This window comes from Apteryx mantelli, chromosome 22 (genome assembly GCF_036417845.1).
Source record: "Apteryx mantelli isolate bAptMan1 chromosome 22, bAptMan1.hap1, whole genome shotgun sequence".
Classification (NCBI taxonomy): domain Eukaryota; kingdom Metazoa; phylum Chordata; class Aves; order Apterygiformes; family Apterygidae; genus Apteryx; species Apteryx mantelli.
Genome location: NC_089999.1, coordinates 7,751,608 through 7,777,756, shown reverse-complemented (window position 1 = coordinate 7,777,756; position 26,149 = coordinate 7,751,608). Strand labels below are relative to the sequence as shown.

General features: G+C 50.7%; 2 protein-coding genes across 2 annotated transcripts; one reads left to right on the top strand and one right to left on the bottom strand.

The window, feature by feature from the left end:
* Positions 1-1,544: 1,544 nt before the first annotated feature.
* Positions 1,545-9,488, bottom strand: RAD51D (RAD51 paralog D). Its single transcript, XM_067309722.1, has 10 exons — positions 9,397-9,488; positions 8,402-8,463; positions 7,880-7,998; positions 6,939-7,020; positions 6,081-6,215; positions 5,497-5,592; positions 5,207-5,297; positions 4,230-4,300; positions 2,886-3,053; positions 1,545-2,155 (listed from the first exon to the last, which is right to left on the bottom strand). Exons 1-10 carry the CDS (start codon positions 9,476-9,478, stop codon positions 2,072-2,074), a joined length of 990 nt encoding a protein of 329 aa, XP_067165823.1. The 5' UTR covers positions 9,479-9,488; the 3' UTR covers positions 1,545-2,071.
* A 3,171-nt stretch (positions 9,489-12,659) lies between these two features.
* On the top strand, positions 12,660-25,840 carry UNC45B (unc-45 myosin chaperone B). The gene is made up of 19 exons (XM_067309548.1): positions 12,660-12,821; positions 13,513-13,549; positions 14,484-14,659; positions 15,047-15,136; positions 15,827-15,994; positions 17,176-17,344; positions 17,731-17,901; positions 18,720-18,891; positions 19,459-19,759; positions 20,177-20,271; positions 20,982-21,123; positions 21,224-21,364; positions 21,566-21,693; positions 22,135-22,201; positions 22,564-22,677; positions 22,773-22,888; positions 24,078-24,195; positions 24,291-24,446; positions 25,363-25,840. The coding sequence occupies exons 1-19, from the start codon at positions 12,660-12,662 to the stop codon at positions 25,627-25,629; spliced, it is 2,790 nt and encodes a 929-aa protein (XP_067165649.1). The 3' UTR covers positions 25,630-25,840.
* Positions 25,841-26,149: the final 309 nt, after the last annotated feature.

Sequence of the window (26,149 nt, the reverse complement as noted above, 5' to 3'; positions counted from 1 at the left end):
TCCGTTCCCACCGCAGCCGAGCCCTCTCGAGGGCCCGCTCTCAATCCACGCGGGGACACAGCGCAGGGGAACATCAGCCCGTGCTATGCAGGAGCTGCGCTGCTCCTTGGGCCAAGCTGAAGATGCAGGCAGGTATTGCTCATTTTGAGCAATTCATGATTCAGGGTTCAAAGCAGCCAGTTCCTCTTTACATGCTCCTGCTAGTTATGGGAAGGAGACAGTGAGAAAACCCCTTCTGCTCAAATAACCTTAAAAAAGTTTATATTTGACTTTTCCCCTACTTCACACTCCCCCGTGAGAAGTTTTCCCCACAGAAGAGGAACCTCAGAGTGAGAAACCTGCAGCACAGAAGCGTTGATTGAAATGTTTGTGCATCAGCTCTTTGTTCACAGCTTTTTCAAGAGCCAAAACAAGCCACATTTTCTGCTCATAGTGACCAGCCACAGCTCCAGCACAGCTCTCCACAAGCAGAGAAACCATCCTCCTCGCCCCCTGCAGAAAGGCTGCAATGCCCGGGGGCTAACCCAGGCTCTCGCCCTCCCTGTGCTCCAGCAGCATCCTGGAGCAAGCCTGGGACTCCCAGAAATGCAAACAAATAGATGACTTTAAAATACATTTATTTTTACTGGAAACTGTTTAATGATACAGCTCGTGTTGTTTTGGCATTTCCCCCTCCTCCAGCAGAGCCTGCTGGGAGCATGGCCTTTCCCAGACACATGCCTAGGGGACAAAAGCTCTGGGTGGCCACATCAGGAGGAGGTGGGACCTACCAGCCTGTTAAATGACAGCACTGAAAGCAGAGAGCTAGTTTGCAAGAAGCACAGCTCTGATGGAGACATGAAAAGACCTTCTGTGCTGCCTCCTGGAAACCTGAAATATGATGAGCCCCAGCTGCCACAACATACAGCAGCCTTGGAGGTGCAAGCCCTAACTGGGCTCCACTGCCAAGTTTTCTTGCATCTTGCAGAGCACAAGGGTCTAGACATGCCTTTGCCACACGAGCAGCAGCTGTTTCACCACCTCTCCTTCCCCTCCAGGCACAGGCAGGAGCTCCCAACCCTGTAACCGAGTTGGCCCAACACAAGGTGCTACCACTCCTCATGGCTCCAGCCCATTGCCCAGCTGCTGAGCTCAAAGGGGCAGCTTTTGGATCAAGAGAGGCCCTGCTCCATCCCGGCCTCACATCAAGGGGGTTGCCAAGAGCAGGGAGGGAAAAGGAAAGAGCAGAGGGAAGCCACTGGGGCAAGGAAGGATCATTTTAAACATTGGCACGAGACTGAGTAGGTCCTTAAGCATCAGACAAGCCAACTGGTGTCAATGAGCACTTATCCACCTCAGCTGATCTGGCCCATCATAGCCTTTTCATGAGTTAACAGCAATGCTTTCTGCAGCACAGCAGTGCCCCAGAAATACCAACACCAGCCTACAAGGCCCCATCATTACCTCAGAGGAGAAGGTTAGATCAAACATCTGATTATGCCCTCTCTCATCAGCAGCCTGTCCCACCCCTGTCCCACCAGGGAATAAACAGGCCAAGACAACACTGTCCTTTAAAATTTTAATTAAGATAACAGAAGCCATTAATTGAATTCCAGCTCTTGACAACCACAACAGCATACAATTTTTTTTTTTTCCTCCTATCGAAGACCACTATGGGATGCCCAAGTAAGATCAGGGCTCTGAGATGAGACAGCAGCAAGTTACAGAGGGAACAAAACCACCACAAGGAGTCTCAGGTTTGCCCAGTTAAATGCCAGCTGGTCCCATGCCAACACCTTAGGGCCATCTCTGATGATCTGAGACAAGCCTGCAGCAACAGGCCCATTTACAACACTGCCCACCGAGCCCAGGCACCGCAGGCTGTATGCACTGGGGCAAGGACATCTGGGAATCCCACACATTTTCTCCCCAGCACAGAAGAACAAGAGCTTCTTCCCCTTGGTCCTTCCAGGGCCGCAGGACTTTCGCCTCACCTCAGCCAGGCCACAGAGTCAGTTTGTGAAACCTTCAGTGTGTTTGCACACTCTCTTTGCAGCTATCTTGGACCTTGACATTTGCTTTTCCACCTGCATCAGAGCCCCTGTGTGGGTGTCGCTGGGCTCAGCTCCTGTGCACCACCACTTCCAACATCCAGCACCACCTGGATCCCTGTTGGCTGCAAAGGGAATCAGAGAGGAATTTAACCTCATGCTGCTGGAAGTCTAAGGGCAAACCTGTACATTGCTCCATTGCCTGCCCCAGAGAAAAAAATCCCTGATTATATCCCATTAATGATTTCTTTCTGCTGGTGCCCTAATTTTAACTGGGCCTGCTGAACACAGATACAAATAGAGAATGCAATTTAGTAGAGAAAGAACATCTTGCTCTGAGATGTCCCCAGATACACAATTATTTAACACATCCGGGATGCGTTTCACTGCCCAGCACGCAGCCACATCCAAAGCCCTTTGGATGAGGATGCAGAACGGGCTATCAGCCAGGATGCTGGTTTACGCAGCGCTGCCCCAATACGTAGGCAGAATTCAAATCAAAGTCACCTATGCAGGTGTTGGAGCCAGCACTACAGGATCTTTGCTGTCCATATGCAATCAGGAGAGATTAAGACAAGCAAGAGGAACACGGTGACCTAGATTGCAAGTAGTGCCACTCATTTAACATGCCTAAAAATACAAGCCCAGGCTGCTAGGAACAGATGCTCTTCTCTTGCACTGGATACAACTAGGTTGCGTTTCCTCCTCTCCCATTGCAATAGGTCACCCAGTGAGGCCTCATCCTGCCTTATTCCCACAAGGAGACTGTGTGCTCCCTCCTCCCTCAGGTCTGAGCCTAGGTCCAAGTCATCTTTCCCATGACTTCTTCCCCATTGCCAGAGGGACTGGTCTCACCTGTCGGGGCGATTTTGCCAGGGAGGCAATGCGCCGAGTGTTGGTCTTCTCCGAGGTCGCCTCTTTGCTCTGCAGCAGCACCCGGGTGCTGGGCACAAAGCTCCAGGAGCGGCCGAGCGCTGGCTTCAGGGGGCCAGCGCTGCTGTCCCTCGTCACCTGGTTAGTCACCTGCAGCACAAACATGGTTATCAGCACCGGGGGAAAAACAGTGCTGCTCACAGTAACGAAGCACAGGAGATCACCAGGAGATAACAGCCACAATCTGCTACTTCTGCAAATCTTTTTCCTCTCCTTCCTGCCCCCCCCCCCGCCCCAGCACAATCATGCCACCCCTGTAAACATAGCTCACAACTGCACCACACGTGTGTGTATATATAAAACCAACCGCTGTTTCCTAGCCGATTGCTTAACGCAAGCAGTGCAAGACAAGCTTCCCCTTCTCTGAGCCTAGGGACAGGGTCCACAGCCCGGGGAAGCACAGGGGAATTAAACACTGCACCCAGCCTGGAGAGGAAAAGCCCTGGGCTGTGTCTATATGAACAGCAGTGTAAAAATAAAAGAGCTGCTCTTCAGCCTAAAAGGACCTCAGCATAGCCAGGAAGCGCACAGGTTAACACCAAGCTCACTCATTTCTGCAAGCTGCAGTGACTTCCAGTGCTGATGCCCCCTGCAAAGATTAACTCTGAGCCTCCAAGCGTCCTTCCAGGCACCCTTCCCTGTTGCTTTATTGCAAGCCAGAAGAGCAAAGGGCAGGGCTGGCCCAATGCCTTCCCGTGCCAGGTTCAGCACATTCATTTTCCCTTGTGGCCCTTCCAATTCAAACACATTAACTGTGGTCACAGCAACCTGTCTGGGAGCATCAAAGCAAATGCAATTGCTCATTCAAGAGCTGGAGAACAGAGCATGGCTCTTTCCAATCCCCAGACCTTTCCATATGATGCAGTGCCCTGCAGCTAACTCAAAAGTAGCTAAAGAGGCTATTTAGACAGCTAGCCAGCTCCTTAAATGATATATGAACCTACAGCTGGTGCTATATCAAAAATAAATACAAGCAGCCTTTTGGTCTGTTTGTACTTAACTACCTTGCTCAATCAAGCAAATGACTTGTTGGCTGCAGACAGCAATAAAAGGAGGCAGCTAACCAGCCCTGTTCTCACTCCGCGGTTGCTGGAACAGGACATCTGTGGCTGCAGAGCAGCAGAGCTGCATTGGCTACCAGGCCCAGGAGCAGAGCTCTGCAAGGTCTCAGCTGCAAGTGGGACCCCCGGGTGCTCCAAAAACACTCCAGGACTCCTCGCCATGGCACAAACCAGCACCCAAGGGGCAATGCACAGCAACACTCACCACAACTGCGAGGCTGAACTCCCTGGCCAGCATCTTCAGCTCCCTGGCCAACTGCATCATGAGGGCCAAGCCTGGAGGAGGACAGGGCATTTCTGGGTTTGGTGGGATCAACTGAGACAGAGGGAGCAGCCCCCTAAGTTCCCATGCCTGCCTTGGAGGCAGGTGATGCTTAGATTTCATGAGCACTAAATTTAGTGACAGTCCATGGGGTGCCTTCAACCCCTTCCTGCCATCAGTGCCCCAAGAAGAGCCCAACGCATCTTTACCACCCATGCGCCCTGGGGAGCCATGACTGCAAGTCAGCACCTCCAGGGCACCTCAGCCAGCAGCCTGAGCATGGACAGGCCCATCTGAGTTGTCCTGCTCTCCTCTTGCATCTTAGAAGCCCCCAGGAGGAAGGGGAGGAAAACTGACCAAAGCACCAGGAGCTCTGGCCAGGTCTGGCTTTGCAGGTCAGGCACCCCTCTCTAGCCCACAGCCATGAGGGTGCCTGGGTTAGCGCTTGCTGCTCCCAAGGTGTGCGAGACCCTTCAGAAAATGTTTGAAAGATGTCCTTGGTGCCTCAGGCAGCAGAAAGCTCCTCACTCCCAATTTATAATCCTTTTTGGCAGGAAGAGCCTAGGGGAGCTGCTCATCTTTGTTGCTGGCATGTTTTACATCTGGGACACTAAGCAGAGGTTTTATTCAGCAAGCAAATGCAGCTTAGTGCCTCCTTGGTCCCTGCTGGGTTTCAGACCACTGAGCTGAGCCTGTGATGTGAAACACAGTTTGAATTTTCACAGCAGCGCTGGAGGAAGACCCCCTTTTTAGCTGGTTGCAAAGGAAAAGCCAGGGCAATCGTGTCAAGCCTGCCCCTTGCTCCAGGCACCAGCTCATGCAGGAGGAGGATGCTCTTCAGTAAGAGCGGGAGGTCCATAACCACAGAGCCAGCGGCAGTGCTTTGCTGTTACCCTCCAGCCCTACCGCAGCACGCTCACCCTCTGACTGCTTGCCTCCCAGCAGCGGGTAAATCACAGCCGAAACAGAGTCGATCAGCACGACCTTGAGAGGTCCTGTGGAGCTCAAGACCTGAAGGAAAAAGGCACCACACGCCATGCAGAGTAATACTACGCAAATCTGGCAGCTTCAGAGGTCCTGAAGCCGCATGGAGGCTCAGTGTTGGACCTGGTGTAAATCACTGCACACACAAGTCTGGAGCCTGCTGCTCTCCTTGCAACTCCAGGCAGCCAAGGGGAAAGGAGAGAAAGATCCAGAGTCTTGGTCCTACCTGCTGGGAGAGGCTGTCCCGGAGCTCCTGTAAGGCTCTCAGCATCTCATAGACATCAAACACTCGGGTCACCTGAACCCGCTGCAGAGCCTCCAGCTGCAGAAAAAAGCAGCCGCCTCACCAACAGCCTCCCCTCCTCCAGGACCCACAGCACACGTATCCCAGCACCACGGGCACCCCCCCGGCAGATCTGAAAGCCGTATTCTCCTGCCCCCAGGACCCTAATAGCTCTTTGCATTTATACCATGCTGCAGGGCCAAGGACCCTTCTTTATTCCCCATTTGCCTCCACCCACAAACACTGCTGTTCCCATTTCACCAATGGAAGACCTGAAACACAGTGAGGTCAAGGAGCCAGAGCTTGGGCAACCGCACTGAACTCTTCTCAGGAAAAAACAAAGTGTGGTGCGCCTAACCATTAGCCCAGCTCCCCCAGGACATGAGGGGAAGAGGCTGGATCCAGAAGAGCCCAGGAGGACACAGGCAGAGCCTGACAGAGGAACTGGTTCCAGGGCTTGACAAGAGCCAAGCAAGGCCAGCATTAGTGGTTAAGGACCAGCCTGACCTGCTCTGCAGTGAACTTGCCTGTTCTTCTTCATCCTCTGCCTGGGCTTGAAGCATCTGGTAGAGGCGAGAGGCTGTGAATCCCCCCGTGGAGTCGAGAAACAGGACGTGCTGCTTGAGGCCCAGAGACATGCTGGCTGCAATGCTGAGGCACACCTAGGAGAGGCAGGGCTTGGGCATCAGTCCTACATCCACCAGCTTCCCACAGGAGATCAGGAGCTCCCAGGGTCCTCCTGGCCCAGCTAGAGGCCTTCCTGGTGACCCCACAGCAACTGGGACCAGCAGAAGCCTGGTTCAAGCCTCCTGCCAGGGCTGCCCTCTGCTCTGGGAAAGGCTGAAGGCCAAAGGAGGAGGCAAGGCCAGTGCCTGCCCACAGCCTGTTTTCCCCAGTGCTTTCCTCTTATCTGCACCCAATATAAGATGAAGAGGCCAACAATTGAGTGGCGAAATCATTCTGATGGCCTTACAGCCAAGGCAGCCACCTGCAGCAGCAGGGTCCTTCACCATGGGGACTACCAAGCTGGAAAGAACAAAAACTTCCTCCATTCAAGTAGTCACACCAGCCTCACACCCCAGAGGTCTGTTTGGGTCAGGTCCCTCTGCTTCCTATGCCTGAAGGCCTGTATGGCAGGAGACCAGCACAGGGAGAGGATGGGAACAGATGGGTTTTGCCAAAAGCTTGACAATAGCTTTTTTCCCCCCTCTCTATATGTTCTCATTAGAAACCATCCAATTAAACGAAAGGCAGGATGGGGGTAAGGTCCAGGCTGTGTCTGTAAATACAGACTGCAGCATGGGTCTGGGGACAGGTCCCCTTCCCCATGCGCTGTAGCATCGTTTTCATCATACCTGTCCACTGCCCTCCCCCATCCCACTCACCTGTGTCTTCCCACTGCCAGGTGCTCCCATGAGCTCCGTCACTTCCCCTGTGTACAGCCCGGAGTCCAGCAGTTTGTCCAAGCTAAGGGTTGAACAGACAGGTGGGATTATCTACACACACTCAGTCAGAAAGGCAAGGGCATTGCAAAGCAGCAATCCCTGGATATTTGTCCCTAGAGAGGTCCCTTTCCAACCACAGGCAAGTGCCTCAGACTTTGCTCCTTCCCCTCCACCCGCTGCTCTCTGCACATTTTGGAGAACAGCAGAAGATCTGCAGTGTGGTGGGTAAGAGGACAGTACTGAAGTGGAAAGAGCTGTGACCTGGGAGCTCTTGAGGTGTGAATACACAAGGTTTCTCTGCACAGTTACTGCAACCACCCAGTGAGACAACAGGGAAAAGGGAGAAATAAGGCACAGGAGATATGGAGAACAACTCATTTCCATATCTGATCTAGACAATTTGGACCAACATCACTCAACACTCCTCCCAGATCCATAACTCTCCTCTCCAGAGCTCTAAGGAAAGGCTGAAGGGAGCATGTCATCCAGCCTAGGAGTCACACACACACTAACCATTTCCCAAGAGAGGTACAGGCTCTCAGAAGAATGATGGCAATGCCATTCCCTCAAGGGGCAAAGACTGGCTGGGTCTGCAACCACAATTTGGGCAGGCCATAAAGAATAAGTGTCTCTACTCTCACCCTAGTTCTACAGAGAAGGTTTCAAGGTGGCAGAGAGGTTGGGACCATGGGCAGGAGAGCTGCAGCAGTTCCACGAGGGAGCACCAGCTGCAGTGCCCCAGGTCCACTCCACCCTTGTCCCATCTCACCCTGCACAACACTTGAGGCACCACCATGCTGAAACACAAAGCCCAGATTGGGCTCTTTCCCCAGAGAGCTTCCCATGGCCAGACCTGCCTGCACCCTGGGTGATGTACCCACCTGGGGATCCCAGTGGACAAGATGGCTGTGGAGCTCTTGAGCTCCTCATAGAGGTCTGCTCCATTGGCAGGGAAGGCTGAGAACTGGGCCAGAAGCACACGTCTCACAGCAACCAGGGCCTGGCAGGCAAAGAGCTGTCTGAAAAGCAGGCTGAGGAAGTCTTGGGCCAGGGCAGCACAGGGACAGCAAAAAAGGTCTCCATTGCCCTGGGCAACTGTGGGTCCCGCATGCTCAGGCAACGCACCTAGTGATGTAGGGTGCTGATAGCACAGTCCCCATTCACAGCTTGAACTCTTAAGCACAGTCCTAAAATACTGAGCACTCAGCGCAAGGCTGGCTACCACAGAGCCAAGCACAGAGAAACCCATGACACAGAGGAGGATCGGATGCTACGGAGCATCCCACAGGCTGAACTGCAGCCAATGTCTGCTTCAGGAGAAGGCCCCCATGGACCAGCCTGTCCAAGCACGGAGCTGAACAGCTCCCAGGTTAACACAACAGGACTTAGGAGTTTCCCTTTACCTTGTAAGACAGGGAACATTTCTGCGCCACATCCTCCAGGTCCGACGACACAAAGTCCACCACTGCAAATAACATGAGGGATGAGAATTTGGAAGCCAAACCTTGATAGACCATGAACACCAAAGAGCTGACCAGCTCCTAGAGGAAATACCACCCTGGGACCACAGGATAAACTCTGCCTTTAGGCACTAGCAGGTAAAACATTCCTGTGCCTCTCCGCTGGTGCTACAAGTGGGCAAGCAGGATGCCCCACAAAGTGGAGCACTGTTTTTTTTCCTCTGAGACAGCACTGGCTTCACCTGAGACCCATTAACTTGATTGCAAAATTAATTAGGGTCAGGCTAGTAAAAAAAAAAAATACTCCCTAACTTTAGTCAAGAGCTGCCCAGGGCCATTTCATGGCTAGGGTCACCCCAGAGAGCGCAGTTCTGCCAGCAAACCAGAGCCCATCTCAAGGGACTAGCAACCGACTCAAGGTGCCAGCTCAGGACACGCAGGGAAGGGTGAAAGCCGCAGAAAGCAGTGAAGAACTACCGGCTCCATTTCTGCCCCACAAGCCCCTTTGAGATCTTTAGTTAAATGTGTACATTATGCGTTGAAAAAACACAGCAAAAGGCAATTCCCAAGGGGAAAAGGAGGATTACAACATCCACGGCTTTTGCACCCACAGGACCTTCTGACCAAAAGCTCCGTTTAACACAGATGAAGTGTTTGATCCTCCCGGCTTCAGGCCCGGCTTATGAGAGCCAGCAGAGCCCACCCGGAGCCTTCCCCCCCCGCGCCAGGAGCGGGAGGAAAAACACGCGTGAAACCCTCCAAAGCCTTCCAAGAGGCTGAGACCGGCGCCTCTGCGGCAGCCCCCGGGGGCGCCTGCCACGGGCCGCGGGGTCCCAGGGCCGCGGGGTCCCAGGGGGCAGCCGCGGCCGGTCCCCGTCCCCGTCCCCCCCGTCCCCCCCGCCCCGTGGCTGCCGCCCCCGCGCAGCGCCCTTACCCACCCGTCCGGACGCCGCTCGCCCTCAGCAGCGGCACCATCTGCGCCGTGAGGCCGGGGCAGAGCGCGGCCCGCAGCAGCGCCATGGCCGCGGGGGGGGGGGGGGGGGGGGCCGAGCCCGGCTGCTCCCGTCCCGGCCCCGCTGCCCGTCCCGGCCCCGCTCCCGGCCCCTTCCTGCTTCCTGCGCGCCGCCGGCAGCAGCAGAGCCACGCTCCCCCCTAGCGGCTGCGCTCGGCGGGGCACAAACCTCCTTAAAAACGCCCCTTAAAAAAGCAGGGTGAACCCAGCAGCCAAGGGCAGCAGAAACGCAACCTGCCCCAACCCCAGCGGCCCTTGTACAAGGGGCTCCCGGTGGCTTTAAATGACCGCTAGCACAGGTGGCAGCGATGCCCTGGCTCCCAGGCCCTATAAATAACAGAATCGCCACCACTCTGGCCCCCCTAGAGCTGGGTGCTTTGGGGTAGGTGCTGCTGCTGGGGGTAATGCTGGAGGGGTGGGTATTAGGAATTGGTGTGAGCAAATCAAATGCACTTAAACATTAACTTAAAAATAGAACTTAATTTAAAAAGTAGGAAGCAGAAGTGCAGCTACTGTAATCTTACCTTATAGAGTTCTTTGTACTTCCAGGTAGAGCTTATTTTCCTCTTAGAAGTAAAGCTCACTTTTGGAGCTGCCTCTGGCTGCAATCAGGGCTCCTGTCTGCCCAAGTAGGCAGCAATGCTCTCTGCCGGACACAGCCATGTGCATGGGAGTGAAACCCTGGCTCTGCTTTCCAGGGGCTCTTGCAGAGAAGAGCCTGTGCTCTGTGTCCTCTTCAGCTGTGCTAAGCTTGCATTAGGGCTTTGGGGGTAACTCCAGGAAGGAGCAGATGCAGCTTTGCACTAAGGAGCTGGTCTTCAATTAACCGCTGCATTGAACCAAAGTGATACCTGGGTGCCTGGTGTGGTGCACAGCTACTCCTGTGCCCCTACTACTTCTCTAGAGATACTGAAGTTCATTCTGGTGGTTTTGGGAGGGCACCTTAAACACTGAGTGTGCTGGCTTTTCTTCTGCAAGGTCTCCTATTAGAAGACAGCTTGAAGCCCTGAGATGCAGTGGGATTTGGCTGTGGCAGGAGCTGCCTGCAGCCACTTGTGCGCAGATGGGTCTGGCAGCGTCGCTCCCGGCTGCTGCCTGGGCAGGAGCAGCTCCTCCAAGCAGTGACTTGCCCCACGGGGAGGCCAGTGGGCTGCTGCCCTCCTTGTTCCCCAGGGGATGAATTTCCCCAGAAAAAAATGCTTTTTGCTTTCCCGGGCGAGGCCTCCAGAGGGCCCCCGGTGTCTGTGTCTGCACGTCGGTGCTGGGCTGTTACCCCCTTCCCGACGGCACAGCGGGGGGAGCTGCAGACTGCAGCCGCTCTGTCTCGAGCATTAGCAGCACCAGACGCTCACTTTGTGATTTACTGTGTTTAAAGTACCTGCGACATTGCTGCTGGTGAAAGCGAAGCCTTTACCTGGGATAACTTAAGATATCCTGGATAACTTGCTATATGCCACGGGAGTTACTGGAACGAAGAAAGCTGACCCTTCTCCCATACCTAAAGCAATACGGGGAGGCGTTTCCAATGTGTTAGTCAAAGCGAGCCCTGGAAAAGCCGCAGTGCCGAGTCTGTGCGCGTCAGAAGTGGCTTCTTCCTCCCCTGCCGGGCATGGTGTCTGCGGGCCCTGGGGACTCATCAGTGTGCTGCTCTGCCTTGAGAGGTGAAGGCCCAAAACCTCTCTGCAAGGGGACATGCAGAGACCTCCAACCCACATTGCAGCCCCCTCCCATGTAGATAGTGGGGACGGAGCGGTGCTGGTTGGTAGAGGTTGAAGGAGCTAAGACATGCGCTGATGTAGCTCTAGGAGAGCTGCACAAAGCAGTCTTGTACCAATTCTTTCTGCATAAGACCCATAAACTGTGACCAGGACTAAATATATCCTGTTTTTTTCTTGGCGGGGCCCTAGCATGGAAGCGTGTCGTCTGGTATAGCTTAGCTCTGCTATATTGGAGCAACAGAGCAGTTAAAAATCTGCCCCTGCTCCCCTCGATCAGTGATTTTTCCATCCGTCTTGCCAATTCCCCCTGTTCGTTTTGTAGCCAGGACACTGGTGGTCGCACTCAGGAGCTCACGGCCTGTGTGTTGGGGGAGATTGGGCAGCAAAGCAAAATTTCTGATGCTCTGTGGCCAAAAAAAAAAGCAGGTTTGAAAGGCTCAGCCCTGTTCTGGAGGAGTTCAGCAGTTCTCTCTCCTGCCCTGTGTCGCTCAAATTGAGACCTGAGGCTCTTGTCACAGCAGTGGGCGAATATGCTCTGGTCCAGACGTTTGTGTTAGACTGCGCCCAGAGGGCTGCGAAATGGGGAGGAGGAGGAGGCAGCACTGGATACGAATCGACTTTCTTTCCGAGTGCCTTCTGGAAGGTGCTGGGCGCTGCTGCAGCTGCTGGCATGGGGCCATTTGCTCCGGCAGCTCAGCTGTCTCCTGCTTCCTTAAATAGAATGGGAAAAGGGTCTGAGCACTGGGCTGGGGGTCAACTATCCGGGCTGGGGGTCAACTATCCTGGCCGGGGGCTTTTTTGGCATGACCCCCCCCTTTTCCCATGCCCCCTGCCCCATGCCTCCCTGCAGGTACGGGAGCGCTGAGGTTTGGCCAGGCGGCAGGGACAGGTTTCCCGCTGGCTGCGGAAAGGCGCTTCCCGGGGCAGGCAGGTGCCCCCCGGAGCCGGGACGGTCACGGGCGCCCTGGCGCGCAGCCCTCCCGGGGCGCCATATAGCGGGGGGAGAGGTGGGGACAGGCTGCGGTGACAGGCGACGCTGACAGGTCCCAGGAGCTGCCGGGTCCTGCCCAAACTTGGAGCGGGAGGCGAGGGAGACGGGCTCTTTCCCAGCTGTCCGGACCCTCCGTGGCGCCGGCTGACTTCTTAAACTTTTTTTTTCTTTTATTAATTGACCCCTGAGGATCTGCAACGCTGGGAAAAACTTTTGTGAAGCCACAGCCTTGAGGAGCAACTTGGGCCTTGGTTTTCTGGAACACTTCAGCCCGGTAAACTGCTTTTATTGAAGTGTGTTAATTATATGTCGGGATCGGAGTGCAGCTTGGCTCGATGGCCTGACTCGCTCAGGGGAATACACCAGCGACCCTGTCATACAGGCAGCTGCAAGCGGAAGGGGCAAAGACTGATGTTTTCCTTAATATTCCCAGGCAAGCTAAAATTTACATCTTTTTTTTTTCCCTCCTCTGCTCTCCAGATGGAGGATCCTATCCAGCTGAAAGAGGAGGGCAATAAATATTTTCAGGCCAGCGATTACGAGAAAGCCGTTCAAAGCTACACTCGGGCTATAAAGCTCAGCCAGGACAAGGCGCTGCAGGCGGTGCTGTACAGGAACAGGGCAGCGTGTTTCCTGAAGAAGGTGAGGAAGGGGCTGCCGGCTCGCCTGGGGGGCGAGAGCCGGGAGGCAGGAGCAGGGCGGCAGCCAAGGGCGCTTGGCGGCACTCAGCTGTGCCATTTGTCCATTTATTTAATAAAACCCTGAGAGACGGAGCAGCAGCTAGAGGTCTCAGGGGGTTGCTGGGGCAGAGGCAATGATTTACAGGGCACAGGCTCAAATCTGTTCTTCCCTTTGCTGCGTGAGCCTGGCACCCCCGTGGCCAGCCGGCCTCGTGCAGGCGCTCCCCAGAGATTCCCGGGCAGCGGTGGCGCCGTACAAAGGCGCTTTTTCAAATAGCATCTCGGCAGGAGCAGAGCTAACGCTGCGCGAGATGCATCTCCTTTGGACGCTGCTGGTGGCAGAGGACACCCCATGGTTTGGGTGCAGAGGCTTTTCCCGCTTGCCTTTTCCAGCACAAGCGAAGCAGGCATGGATCTTAGTGCAAAAAGAAAAGTTATTAGCGCCTGTAGTAAAACCATCTCAGCTCCCTGCAGGCCTGCTGTGGGATTTCAGATCACTTGCATGTTCCTGAAAAAGCGTGTTACTTCTCGGTTCTCACGGTGCCTGACTAGTGAGTGGAAATAGAGAGGTCACAGTGTGCATCAGTAATGTGGATATATCCTGCTAATTGACTGCCTTGCTGACGAATTGCCCTTCCTTCCTGATTCAATAGGAGGAATATGTCAAGGCAGCCTCGGATGCGTCTCGAGGTAAGGAGGAGGCTGTTTGCAGAAGCGAGCTGCCTTGCGGGGTACACTTGCTCCAGCCTGCTGGAGCTTGGCCTTGAGGCCGTAGGGAAATTAATAGAGAAGATGCAAAGATAATGTGCTTACACTAGCTGCAATGCACTCTATTTGTACAGCTTGGCATTAGTAAGTACGTGATTCAGCTACTGATTTGCTCTCTTACGATGTTAACGCTGACCCGAACACACAATGTTCACAAAGAACTGAATAAAGGGCTTGCTCCTTCCAAATTTAAGGATAAATGTTGCTCTTCTCCTTAGATCCCCTCCCCAACAAGACCGGTGCAGGATGCTGGGGAGGGGAGAAAGCAGCATGCCGCATACACACACCTACAGCAAAACAAAAATAGTCTCAGCGAAAGCTGCTAGCGTTGGATCTTGCTGAGCTCGTTTTGGCAGATCTGTGAGTAAACTTTGAGGGGGGGAAAAGGAGGAAAAGTGAACCAGGTGCACATGGAGGGCTTGGAGGCCTGTAAACCCAATATTATTCCCTCTTAGTGTCATGGTAGAGAGATGCAGTGATTTGGATGTTGCTAATGACCTCTCTAAGCTGCTGCTTCGGTGCCTTTTCTCTCTGCATTTGTGCATTTCTTCTCGTTAGAGCTGGCAGCTCTTAAAGCCGATACTGGCCGTTGCAAGCGAGAGGCCCCCAGCGTTGCAGGCTGGGGGCTGCTGTTGCTCCAGGGACATGGGCGCTGTGCAGCGACTCTGTGCAGGGTGCCTGTCCCGGGCCCCGCGGCTCCAGCCTGCTCTTGGCAATCGAACATGCCCAAAGCCGGGGGTCCAAACTGACGGTCGTATCTCAAGGAGTGGTAGTGGCTGTGAAGCAAATAACTATTTACATGGGAAACTCTCAAGAAGCAAATTCTGATGGCTGGTGTTTTGGATCACTTCTCCAGCTATTGATATCAACGCTTCGGATATCAAAGCCTTGTTCCGGCGCAGCCAGGCTCTGGAAAAGTTGGGGAAGTTGGACCAAGCGTTCAAAGATGCTCAGAAATGTGCTACCATCGAACCCCGCAACAAAAACTTCCAGGAGACCCTGAGGCGACTGGGAGCTGACATCCAGGAGAAGGTAAATGCTATGGAAACAGTCCCAGACTTGCAGACTAGGGGTGGGACATCTGAGGGAAATCCTTGCTCTGGGATGCACCAAAAGATTATTGGTCATATTGAAAACTCCTAACAATGGAAGGAGATAAATAGGCCCCGTTAACTGGACGTCTCTTGCCTGAGGCATGTAAATCTGAGGATCAGATTCAATGGTTCAATTAAGTGTAGCAGCCAGGTTCTGAGTCTCGGAGATGGTAACATTACTTCCTGAGAAGTGAAGCCCATTTCGTTAGGCAGCTTAGATTGCCTGCAGTTTTGAGGTCTGTGGTTTCCTTGAAGTGATATAGGAAGATTCCCCCTAGATTTTCTGCCTCTCTGATTTCCCATGCGCTCTCCTGTGTTGGTACAGCTGCGCATTCAGTTCTCCACGGACATGCGGGTGCAGAAGATGTTTGAAATTCTGCTGGATGAGAACAGCGAGAAAGAAAAGCGCGAAAAGGTGAGAACTGCCCCAGATTTGACAAAATGGCTGTTTAATGCCAGAGGCACGCTGCGGAGTAGCAGGCTGTGTTCCCTCCCCTGCCTTCCCCAGACGGAGGATGAGGTAAGGAGCAAGGAGGTGAACCAAACTCTCAGAGATGCCCAAAGAGGCATCACCCTTGTGCCAAGGGAAGCTGACCGACCTCCCAAAATACAGAAGCTGGGCTCAAACTGAGTTTCCTTTTGCAGTTGGGCTGCTCAGGCCCATCTCTGCCACCGTCCCCATCTTCCCTTCCAAGCAGTGACCCATTTTTCTCAAGAGGAGCAAAGTCAGTCCTGAGATGTCCCTGGAGAAACTGCCTGCCAGGGTCAGAGCTTGTCCACTGTAGCTGTCAGGTGATGGCCACTCCGCAGCTCCCATGGGGACATCCCCACATCTCACTGTCAGGTCCAGTTCTTATTTATTGCTAGCAATGATCAAGGACAGAGGGGAGGCAAAAGAGCAGATATTTTGCAGAAAGTTCATAACCTGCTGTCCAGTTTCTGTAGTGTTCCTGAAGCCATTTCAGGGGGAGAGGATCATGCTTCATAACATTGTCCTGAACTTTGCAGCTCCTCCTGCGACCAACGCTTCCTAGAGCTGCATGGATGCATTTTGGAGGCTGCCAGCAGGGCTGTGCTGCTAACTCCTGGTTGCTGTCTCCTCTAGGCTGCAAACAACCTCATAGTCCTTGGGCGGGAGGAAGCGGGTGCAGAGAGGATATTCCAGAACAATGGGGTCAACTTGCTGCTGCAGCTAATAGAAACCAAAAATGCTGAGTTGATCCTGGCAGCTGTGAGGACGCTTTCTGGCATGTGCACAGGACATAAAGCTCGGGTAAGCAACGGGGCCCTTCTAGGACTTTCACTGCTATTTCCATGCAACTGGGGGAATGGAAAATCACAACAGTTCACAATGTGTGTGTGTGTAGCGGAGATTTCTTCTTTTCCTTCTGATTCTTGCGAGAAACATTGAAATTCTACAAATGAAAATTTGAATTCTGGGGGGAAAAATACAAATGAACAAGTGGGAAACTACAAACTACAGAAACTGCCAGGACTGTGCTCTTGATCTCCACGGTCAGAGCTGTACACGTTCCCTATGGTGCCTTACACGTGCACTTGTGAAACAAGGCTTATGATGAGTCCTTACCAGATGAGTGGTGGTCAGCAAGGCTGGATCAAACCCGAGTCCCTCATCACAGGTTGTAAAGAAGCAACAAGTCGTGCAGTCTCTGCAGCCTTCGGGAAAGTTATCCAAGAGTCCTTAGGTGAAGAAAAACAGGGAGGATCTAGAAAAAAGCAAAGACTGCTGGACAGGGTCCCAACTCACGGTGCTCCCTGAACCAGATTTTATGTTACTGCAGACCAAGACAGTTTATGTAGTGTAAAATGGCTCATAGAAAGCCCTGTCTCTGTCATATGGCTGGAAGCAGGAGATAGACATGTGCAAATGAATGTACGTATTGGTGTGACTGTGCAAAGGAGAAATAGGGGGACCTGGGACACAATAAAAGATAAATACACCAGATAAAAATCCAGCGCAGTAGGGACCCATTTTCTTTCTGAAGCATTGGGTGTTGTCACATGCCAAAGGCTGTGCTGCAAAGCCCTGTAGGTCAGTGCGTTTGTGAACATGCCTCCCTGAGTCACTGTGTCACCATGCACAGGGATGCACTGCGTGGTGACACTGGGTTTGCTGCAAGCAGGATGGGTTCTTGCTCTAAACAGGCTCTTTGTTGTTAACAGCCCTTGTGCAAAGACCTCTTCGAAATCTGACCATGCTCATCTCGACAACCTGGCTGAAATAGCACATTATAACTGTCAGCTCTGGATTTTAGGAGTTCTCTTACTAGAAGTGAAAATAAGGCTGATGAGCAAAACTCCCTGCATAGACTCGGGATTCATGCAGGAAAACACTTTCTTTGTGCAAGCCAAGCTTGACTTTTCTAAAGCACACAGGAAGGATCAGTTTATATCTCCCCCTAATGGCTGCTCTGCTCTCCTTTCCGGGGCCAGGCCACCGCAATTCTCCATTACCTGGGCATCGACAGCATTTGTATGTGGATGTCGGTAGACAACGAAGAAATCTCCCTGGCTGTCTGCAACCTCCTGCAGAGCATCATTGACTGCCTGCTGGGCGAGGGGAAAGAGGAGCATCACGGCAAGGAGGAGGCTGTGGTATTAGGTAATGGCGCATAACCGAGCGGTCATTTGGGTGAGGAGGGCAGAGCTCTGCACCTGGCATGTCCTTCCTATTCCTCCTTCTCTGGGGAATTTGCTAAATTTTCTAGCCACGATGGTGCAGCACCCAGTGAGGCTGCATCCCTGGATGTGCTGTGTAGGCAGTCGTGAAGGAACAGGAGCGCACTGAAAACCAGATAATGGGCTCACAAGTGCAGGTGCCAACTTCTTCCTCAGCTGCTCTACCGCAATGTGCACACAGTTCTCATCCTCACTGTTACTTTAAATACATATGTTCCAGTCATGCAGTGCCTTTGAATGGTTTTCACTGGGTTCCCTAGCTTTCAGGGGAGACTTCTAACTGGCTGCTACTGCCTTGCTTCTGTGCAGATACTAAAAAAGATTTGAGGATGATCACAACGCGTTTGCTGGATACATTGGTCAGTAAGAAAGTATCGGGGCAAGGACGAGATCGAGCTCTCAACCTCCTCAACAAGAATATACCAAGGAAGGATCTGAAGGACCATGACAACAGTAGGACCACCTTTGTCATCGACAATGGTGAGTCCTTCCCCTCCAACCTTACACGGGTTCGGGAGACACGGAGCTGTATAATCTTACCTGAATACCTGTAAAACTGTTCCTCTGTTTTTTATTGGTGGATGCAAGCCTGGAGCAGAGAGACATAATAGCCGGAAACAGTTCTAAAATTAAGAGAACAAAACCTGTGTATGAGGACAATAAATTTTGTGTCTAATGGATTAGCTTCAAAGAACTTCTCCAGTTTATTCTCATGTGTTTGCTAATGTTTGGAGGATTTGGCTTGGATGGGTTGTTCAGTTTGGGTAGGATAGATGAACACCTGCAGACCCATTTTCTTAAACTGGTTATTTCAAAACTGGAGGGAGACAAGGGATTTATGTGGGGTGTATGTTTTCTATTAATTCTGATGCGTGTGTTACCGTTTTGGTGAAAGTTATTTAATAATGCTTGCAGTGAAAGAAGGGCTAGGACATTCACAATTGCTTGGAAGCCACTGACTTTTCCCCAGTTAAAGCCTTCCAGTCTGGGAGGTCAGTAGGTTTAATGCTTCGTTACAATAATGACTGATCCAGCTGGGGACCAAATGCACAAGTTTGCTTATTTTATTCTGAGAGCTGAATAAGCACTTGATCCTGCAAACCTGTAACCTCAGAAGCAGAGCCTCCTGCCCAGTAAATATCTGAGAATCTCTTTGTCTAAGGCTTATGTGATTAGGCTGTAAAGCAATTGAAAACTGCCCAAGCTGGATGTTTCATTGCAAGAAACCACAAAGAGTAGCTTGAATTTTGTACAGACCCTCTCCCCTCTAATGCCCTATTACTTCATTATGTTTCCAGGCTTAAAAAAGATATTGAAGGTGGTGGGCCAGATTCCTGAGATGCCTGACTGCCTGCCGTTAACAGAGAACACCCAGCTGACTGCGTCTGTCCTCCTAAATAAACTCTACGATGACCTGCGCTGTGATCCGGAGCGTGACAATTACCGGGTGATCTGCGAAGAGTACATCAAGTGAGTCAGGGCTGGTTTACTGCAACTGAGCAAGCCCAGAGGCAGATGAGTAGGAGGTTTTAAAGAGATGAGGCACTTTCAATCCATTTAGATGCCTAATCAAGGCCTTGGGAGATGTGATTTGCCTGTGATCCTATAGAATCCTTCAGCTGAGAATAGAAAGCATGTCCAGATCTTCATATTGTACTCCTACCTGCTGGATCACAACCTCTGCATGAATTTGGGTGCAGCTGTGTCCCAAATACCTATATTTTTCACAAGTGGAGTTCAGTTCAGCAAAGAAACAAGGGATCTGTTATCCTCTTGAGGAAAAAACTACCCTCTGAATCCCTGCTTCCACTACCTGAGCTCAGCAGAGGGGTTCCCTCTGGCAAACTGAACATCCCTCTGAACCTCATCCCACCTTTCACCCATGCTCCAGCTCTCCTCTGGGGAGTGGTAGCAATGGATTCAGTTTGCAAATTGCCTCCAATCTGATGGAGGATGTCCCCTGCGCTGCACAGGGGAATGAGAACAGGAAGCAACCACTGTGCTGAACCACATGCTGACTCCCTCTATCCCATGTAGGAGCAAAATCGACCCTCAGAACATGGATAAGACGCTCCACGCCATCCAGATAGTGTCTGGAGTACTGCAAGGGCCCTTTGACTTGGGCAACAAGCTGCTAGGCATGAAGGGAGTCATGGAGATGATGGTTGCCCTGTGTGGGTCTGAGAGGGAGATTGACCAGCTGGTGGCTGTGGAAGCCCTCATCCATGCCTCCACCAAACTGAGTCGGGCCACCTTCATCATCTCCAATGGGGTGACACTCCTGAAGGAGATCTACAAGAAGACCAAGAATGAGAAGATCAAAATTCGAGCCCTGGTGGTAAGGATGTCAGCACCCTGCCTTTTTACCACCTGCCAGTGCTCACCACCACATCCCTGGACTTGGGAGAGGGAGGAGGTCTTGGGAGCATGCCAGGGTCTCTCGCCTTCATTTGGGGAATGGTTTATGGTGCTCCTGCCTCCAAGGAGAGAGGAGAGGGCAGACCAAGAGAATAGGGATTATAGGTAACTGAAGGCAAAACAGGTTAATCTTCCATTAAAAACATCTAGTAAGAACACAAAATCTGAACTTTGCTGTGCTACAAGCTGGAAAATCTGCCATGTATTAGGATGTCTGTTTTTCCTCTTTAAGGCTAGACCTGACTTCAGTCTTTAGATGAGGGATTTGACTGTTTTTGAGCAGCTGTGCTATGGGACTAATGAGCTTTTCTAGCTTGAGTATTCTCTTCCTCTTCAGGGTCTCTGCAAGTTGGGCTCAGCAGGAGGCACTGATTATGGGCTACGGCAGTTTGCTGAGGGGTCCACTGAAAAGCTAGCCAAGCAGTGTCGAAAGTGAGTGATTTCACCTTTTTTTTTTCCCCTTCTGTTTTTGCCTTCTGTTGCATTCTTGGCAAAATACAATATGCTCTTTCCCCTGCTCACACGTTGCCTTCATTGGCTATCATTGCCTGACAGCTGGTAATGCCCACAGAGCAGTTGTATTGGGTACCTGGAGCTCTTCTATGCCTCAGTCAGCCATACGTTCTTCCTGCCTCATTGCTACTCAAGATCCAAATGAGCCTTATCCCTCACTCACTTCCCAAGAAGGACACCAGAGATGGCCCCTCCCTCTTTGCCCAAATGGTACAGGCTAATCAAGTGCTTTCTATAATATGCAGAAGTACTACTTAAGGATGAATTTACCCAGTGGACTTATCAAAGGGGTGGCATGAAGTTAGGATGTGACTGAGTGGGTGACTTGCTATTAGCACCAGACAGCAGGGCATCACCTGTCTCCTGTGATGGAGAAGGCAAAGCAGTGCTGAGTAGCTGTCCTGGTCCACTTTCCCCTGCAGCCTTTAGATTCATCAAGAGGGCCATGGGAACATGTCCTGTCTCAGGGGAAGCACCTATGGTCTTTAGGAGCCACAGCAGAATCTGAATGCAGGTTCGGGCCTGAAATAGTTCTTGGTGCCTCTTTGTTTTTCCTCCCCCTCTTCCCAGACAAAAATCACTCCTGGCTCTTGAGACAGCACTATAGATGTTTCTTGTCTCTGTTCCAGATGGCTGTGCAACACCAGCATTGATACCCGCACCAGGAAGTGGGCTGTGGAAGGGCTGGCGTATCTAACCCTTGATGCCGATGTGAAAGATGACTTTGTTGAAGATGAGCCAGCCCTGCAAGCTATGTTTGAATTAGCCAAGGTCCTACCCTCTTACCCCGTTCTCTCATTCCTCTGGGAACCTGTTCCCCTGTAATGTCCTCTTCATCCTCTCATGCCTCTGACTTTATTTTTCTGTGCAGACAAGTGACAAGACTATCCTGTATTCTGTGGCTTCTGCACTGGTGAATTGTACCAACAGCTATGATACCAAGGAACTGGTCCCAGAGCTGGTGCAACTGGCAAAATTCTCCAAGCAGCATGTGCCTGAGGAACATCCAAAGGTAGGTTGTGTACAGCCAGGGAGCTGGGAGGAGATGCTCAAATCTGAGGACTTTCTTTGGTTTATCCCCCTGTCACAGACCTTGGGTCTCCCGGCTCCCAGCCTGCTAGGCTGAAATTGCTTTGCTATCCAGTCAGGCTTGACTGTGGTCAGTGAGATGGTAGCTGCTAATGGGCTAATCTTTTCCCAATGTTCCCCTCAGGACAAGAAGGATTTTGTTGTGAAGCGGGTGAAGCGATTGCTGAAAGCTGGAGTAGTGTCTGCTTTGGCCTGCATGGTGAAGGCAGACAGTGCCATACTGACGGACCAGAGCAAGGAGCTCATAGCCAGGTGCCTTCACTGCTGTTGTGGGCTGGGAGTGCTGGCCAGCCTTTGAATCCCTGAGATGGGTTCCTGGCCTGGGCTGGTTCCTGGAGTGGTGCATTCTGCCTATGGGGATGGAATGAAAGGGAGGCGGAAGAAAGATTTAAAGAGAGGTTTTCCTGAGCAATTTCATGAAAATCTGCGTGCTGACCTTGCAGCTGGCTTGCAAGGCTGTCTTTCTAGGATGCATTTTGAATTTCTAGTCCTCTAAACACAATCTTATGGACCTGAAAACTTTTCACTCTGCCATTTGCTTCCTGCTAGAGTGCCCTGGGCACTAGGTTGAACATCTGGAGTTTACCTGCTAGGCCTGGCTTCCCCACATGGCCTTACCCTCCTCCTGTGAAGGACACGAGTCATTGCTTTCCAGCATGGCTGTTTCACTAAGTGATACTGTGCTTTTTACAGAGTGTTCCTTGCCTTGTGTGAAGACCCCAAGGACCGTGGGACCATTGTTGCTCAAGGTGGTGGAAAGGTGATTACTCGTATGTTTTTAGCCCATTTTGATGTGCAGTTAATGTCTGGGAGCCTGCAGTGTGGCTACAGTGAGGGAAGGTGGCAGAAAAACAAGAGCTGTCTTAGCCCCTGTGTCAGGACTGATACCTCAGTCCTACCTTTGCAAGCCAAAGAAGCAATCTTGAAACAACTGTTTGAGCTACAAGCTCTGGTGTGGTGCCTATTTGAGAACAAAAGCAAGACATCTTTGTGGACTACAGTCCAGAGGTGTTTTTCCTTCAACCTACACAAAGCTTTAGGATATTTGTTACTCATTTTAGTATATCAAATCCATCCTGTAAATCTTCTCAGAGGCATTTCATGCTTTACTCTGGTCACCAGGCCCTGATACCTCTGGCTGTGGAAGGCACAGATGTAGGCAAGATAAAGGCTTCTCACGCTCTGGCAAAAATTGCTGCCATCTCCAATCCAGACATTGCGTTCCCAGGGGAGAGGGTAAGTTAAAACAATCTTCTTGGCAATTCCTTTAGCAAACAGAAATCACCAGGACCTGGGAGCTGGAAAAGCAGTGATGGCATTTCTGTTTTTAGGTGTACGAGGTGGTGAGGCCCCTCGTGAGCCTGCTGAACACAGAGAGGGATGGCCTCCAGAATTATGAGGCTCTGTTAGGTCTCACTAACTTTTCAGGAAGAAGTGATAGACTTAGGTGAGTTCAACTACTTTTTGACTCTCTTCCTTCCCCAGATACTTTATCAGGAGTGAAGTGTTCTAGAAAAGCTGAGAATGAACATATCGGATCTGTTTCTGGGCTCTCAGTGTAGAGCTGTCAAAAGCCCTGATAAAACTTGGTCTGTTATGGAGCTTTTGGCAGCTTTTTTTCCCCCAAGAAAACATCTGTTTTACATGTGCCAACTCCCTTAACTTCTTTTCAGTGCATGTGGACAGGATTAGTTTCTAAAACAAGTTTAGATTTTTATAAATTATACATGTTTAATGCAAATTTTACAAAATTGGTCATTTTTCACCTCTATTTCTCCTCTCTTCCTTTGCCCTGGCTGTGCATTTCTCTGCCTCCTGTGCCAGCACTAACATTCATGTGGTCACCCAGCCTGAAAACAGACCAGCAAAATACTGATTTTTTGTTTTCCTTGGGTTACTTTCCCATCAAGTCAGTTCATTGACCTAAAAGTCCATAGGACAGCACAAAGCTAGTGCTAGTGAAGAGGAGGGCAGGACCATTGCTTGTTAGACTTTAGTCATCTTAATTTGATCTTGAAATTACATGTTTAGTCCTCCATGCTATAGAAGGAGAACCAGGGATAATGTCCTTGCCAACCCTTTCAAGCTAGATAGAATTTTTACGTCCTTGGTTCATGCAATCCCCAAAGATATCCATCCATGCTGGATTCATTGTGTGCTCACCACACTGGTTCTGTTCTCACCCTTGGCATGTTCATTTTATTTGGAAGAATAGCAATGATAGAGCATCTGTATTTACTCTGGCAAAGCAAATCTCATCCATCATAAGCTTCCTTGGTAAGTGGCTTCATTAATTTCCCTTTCAGTTCTGCTGAACTTGGATTCAACCATTTTCTCATAGGACTATGAAGACTGGTCAATTTGAGCTACCTTTAGCAGATCTTATAAATGTCTCAGAACTGAAAGATTCATAAAATAGCCTGGAAAAGGAGTAGCATGTTTTCCTCAAGTAGAAGGAAAACCCAACATGAACTCAATCTGTATTAGACAAGGGACAAACCACATGCCATGAGTTCCAGTGCCATGAGCACAGACTTGTTTAAGGCCTCCCCTGTCTCCTCTCTGTCTGCAGTTAATGCTTTATAAGTCAGTTATTACAGTCACAGAACATGCATTTCAACTTCTCTTCAACACAGGATGAAGATAGTCAAAGAGAGGGCCTTGCCAGATATTGAAAACTACATGTTTGAGAATCATGACCAACTTAGGCAGGCAGCCACAGAGTGTATGTGCAACCTGGTGGTCAACAAGGAGGTAATTCACCATGTTTTGGACTTGACTGCATGCAACAGCTCGTGAGCCACTACGATGAGGATTTCATAAATGTGTTCTCTGGTGGGTTTTTTCAGGTTCAAGAAAGGTTTGTGGCTGATGGAAATGACCGGCTGAAGTTGGTGGTGTTACTGTGTGGTGAAGATGATGAGAAAGTCCAGATTGCAGCAGCAGGAGCTTTAGCCATGCTAACAGCTGCACAAAAGAAACTCTGCTCTAAGATGACTGAAGTGGTAAGGCCATAAGCCTGATTACTGACAGTGTAGAAATACCCTTGAAGGGACCTGGCTCAATCATGAAATGCCTCTCAAAAGGAAGATCTAGTCCACCAGTTTACTAGTGAGGAACTTAAACTGGTCAAGCAAGACCTGTGTGTGCATGCTCCTAGTCCATCCCTGCACAAAGTAAAGCAGCTTTCTTATACCAGCCTCTAAGACTTCAGCTCAGAGCAGCAACATTTTTATATAGCAGCTTCTAAAGCTAAAGTCAGGCTACTAACTGTCAAACAAGAATAGTTAGGAATGCAGAATATTCTATAGACCCTTAAATCTTCTGATATTTCATAACCTTAAATTCAAACCTTGCTTCACTCAGAAATGAAAAGAGCTTGATAGATACCTATTGAACTTTACAGATCCCAAAACATCTCAACTTCATAGTCTTGGGTACCCAGCGCAGACCCTGCGATAGCTTAAGACTTGTGCTTGAGAACTTGTGAACCCTGTTGCATTGCACATGTCAAATTTGGACACTGGGGTTTGTTAGAATACAAATCATCAACCAAGTAGGATGAGAGGCTAGGGAAATCAATGAGGGGAGTGGATGCTCTGCTCCTGGTTTTATCTTGGCTCTGTCAATACTCTGATCAGATTCTTTGCACAGAAATTATGCAGCAGCCTAAACATGAAGCTCTTCTGTTTTCTGTGGTGCAAGAGCCATGAAAATTTCTGGCTTTTTAAGTAAACAAAAATTAGGCTCAAAAGTTTGGCATCAGGTTTCCTTAAAGAATCAGATAACCATTCCTGACACATGACTATGAAGAAGTGAGTCCATGTGCTTTCTTTTGCTGAGAAATGCCTTGCCAAACTTGTACTCCTGGCTGAGTTTTTTTTTTCAGATTGATACCAATGTTCTGTCCCTTCTTTGCAGACAACCCAGTGGCTTGAAATCCTGCAGAGGCTCTGCTTGCATGATAACATGGAAGTGCAGCACCGCGGACTGGTCATAGCTTTCAATTTAATGAGTGCTGAAAAAGAACTGGCAAAGAAGCTGGTGGAGACAGAAATCCTAGAGATCCTGACCTTCATTGGCAAGCAAGAAGATGACCCCAAGAAGCAGCACATCATTAATGTAGCACGTGATTGCCTTACAAGGTGCATGGATTATGGGCTGATCAAACCTCTCTCTCAGGCATAAGGAAATGAAAAGCACCAAAAAAGCTGGGGGGGTGGGGAGCTACTGAGAAATGATCTGCTCTCAAGTGAACTGTTCTGTAACCATCCACACCTGCTGATACTTCAGTGATTCCTAGTGATGGTGGGACAGCAGGAGAGGGTTTAATTGCTTCCCATGCTGTAGTCAGAAAATAGGTTTGAGGATGTTTAGGGGTGCGCTTTTTTCTTCATTTATGGGATTTTTTTTTAATTGACTTTAAGTGGAGTGCCGATGTGTGAGGATGGTGGATGAAATCTTAATAAATTCACTATTTTGTTCCGTGTGGAATCTCTGCTGTTCTGCTTTCATTAAAGCAAATGAAGTATCTTGGAGATTTTTCCCTTGCAATCTTGCATCATATCCAGGAAGAAGAGAAAACAGTTCATAGCAGAGGCTAAATTTCTACCACTTGCAAAATACCTAATGCTGTTCAGATGAATATGCAAAGTCATCACAAGTAGGCTGTATGAAGAAGCAGCACTAATAGGACAAGCTGAAGATC

Bases quoted from the DNA above. Each gene is read 5' to 3' on its own strand.
- RAD51D (XM_067309722.1), bottom strand. From the start codon at position 9,478: ATGGCGCTGCTGCGGGCCGCGCTCTGCCCCGGCCTCACGGCGCAGATG. The intron at 8,464-9,396 runs GTGGGTAAGGGC...TGTTATTTGCAG, and splicing joins GGCGAGCGGCGTCCGGACGG to TGGTGGACTTTGTGTCGTCG. The intron at 7,021-7,879 runs GTGGGTACATCA...TTCAACCCTTAG, and splicing joins TTGTCCACTGGGATCCCCAG to CTTGGACAAACTGCTGGACT.
- UNC45B (XM_067309548.1), top strand. From the start codon at position 12,660: ATGGAGGATCCTATCCAGCTGAAAGAGGAGGGCAATAAATATTTTCAG. The intron at 18,892-19,458 runs GTGAGTCAGGGC...TATCCCATGTAG, and splicing joins ATCTGCGAAGAGTACATCAA to GAGCAAAATCGACCCTCAGA. The intron at 24,196-24,290 runs GTAATTCACCAT...GGGTTTTTTCAG, and splicing joins ACCTGGTGGTCAACAAGGAG to GTTCAAGAAAGGTTTGTGGC.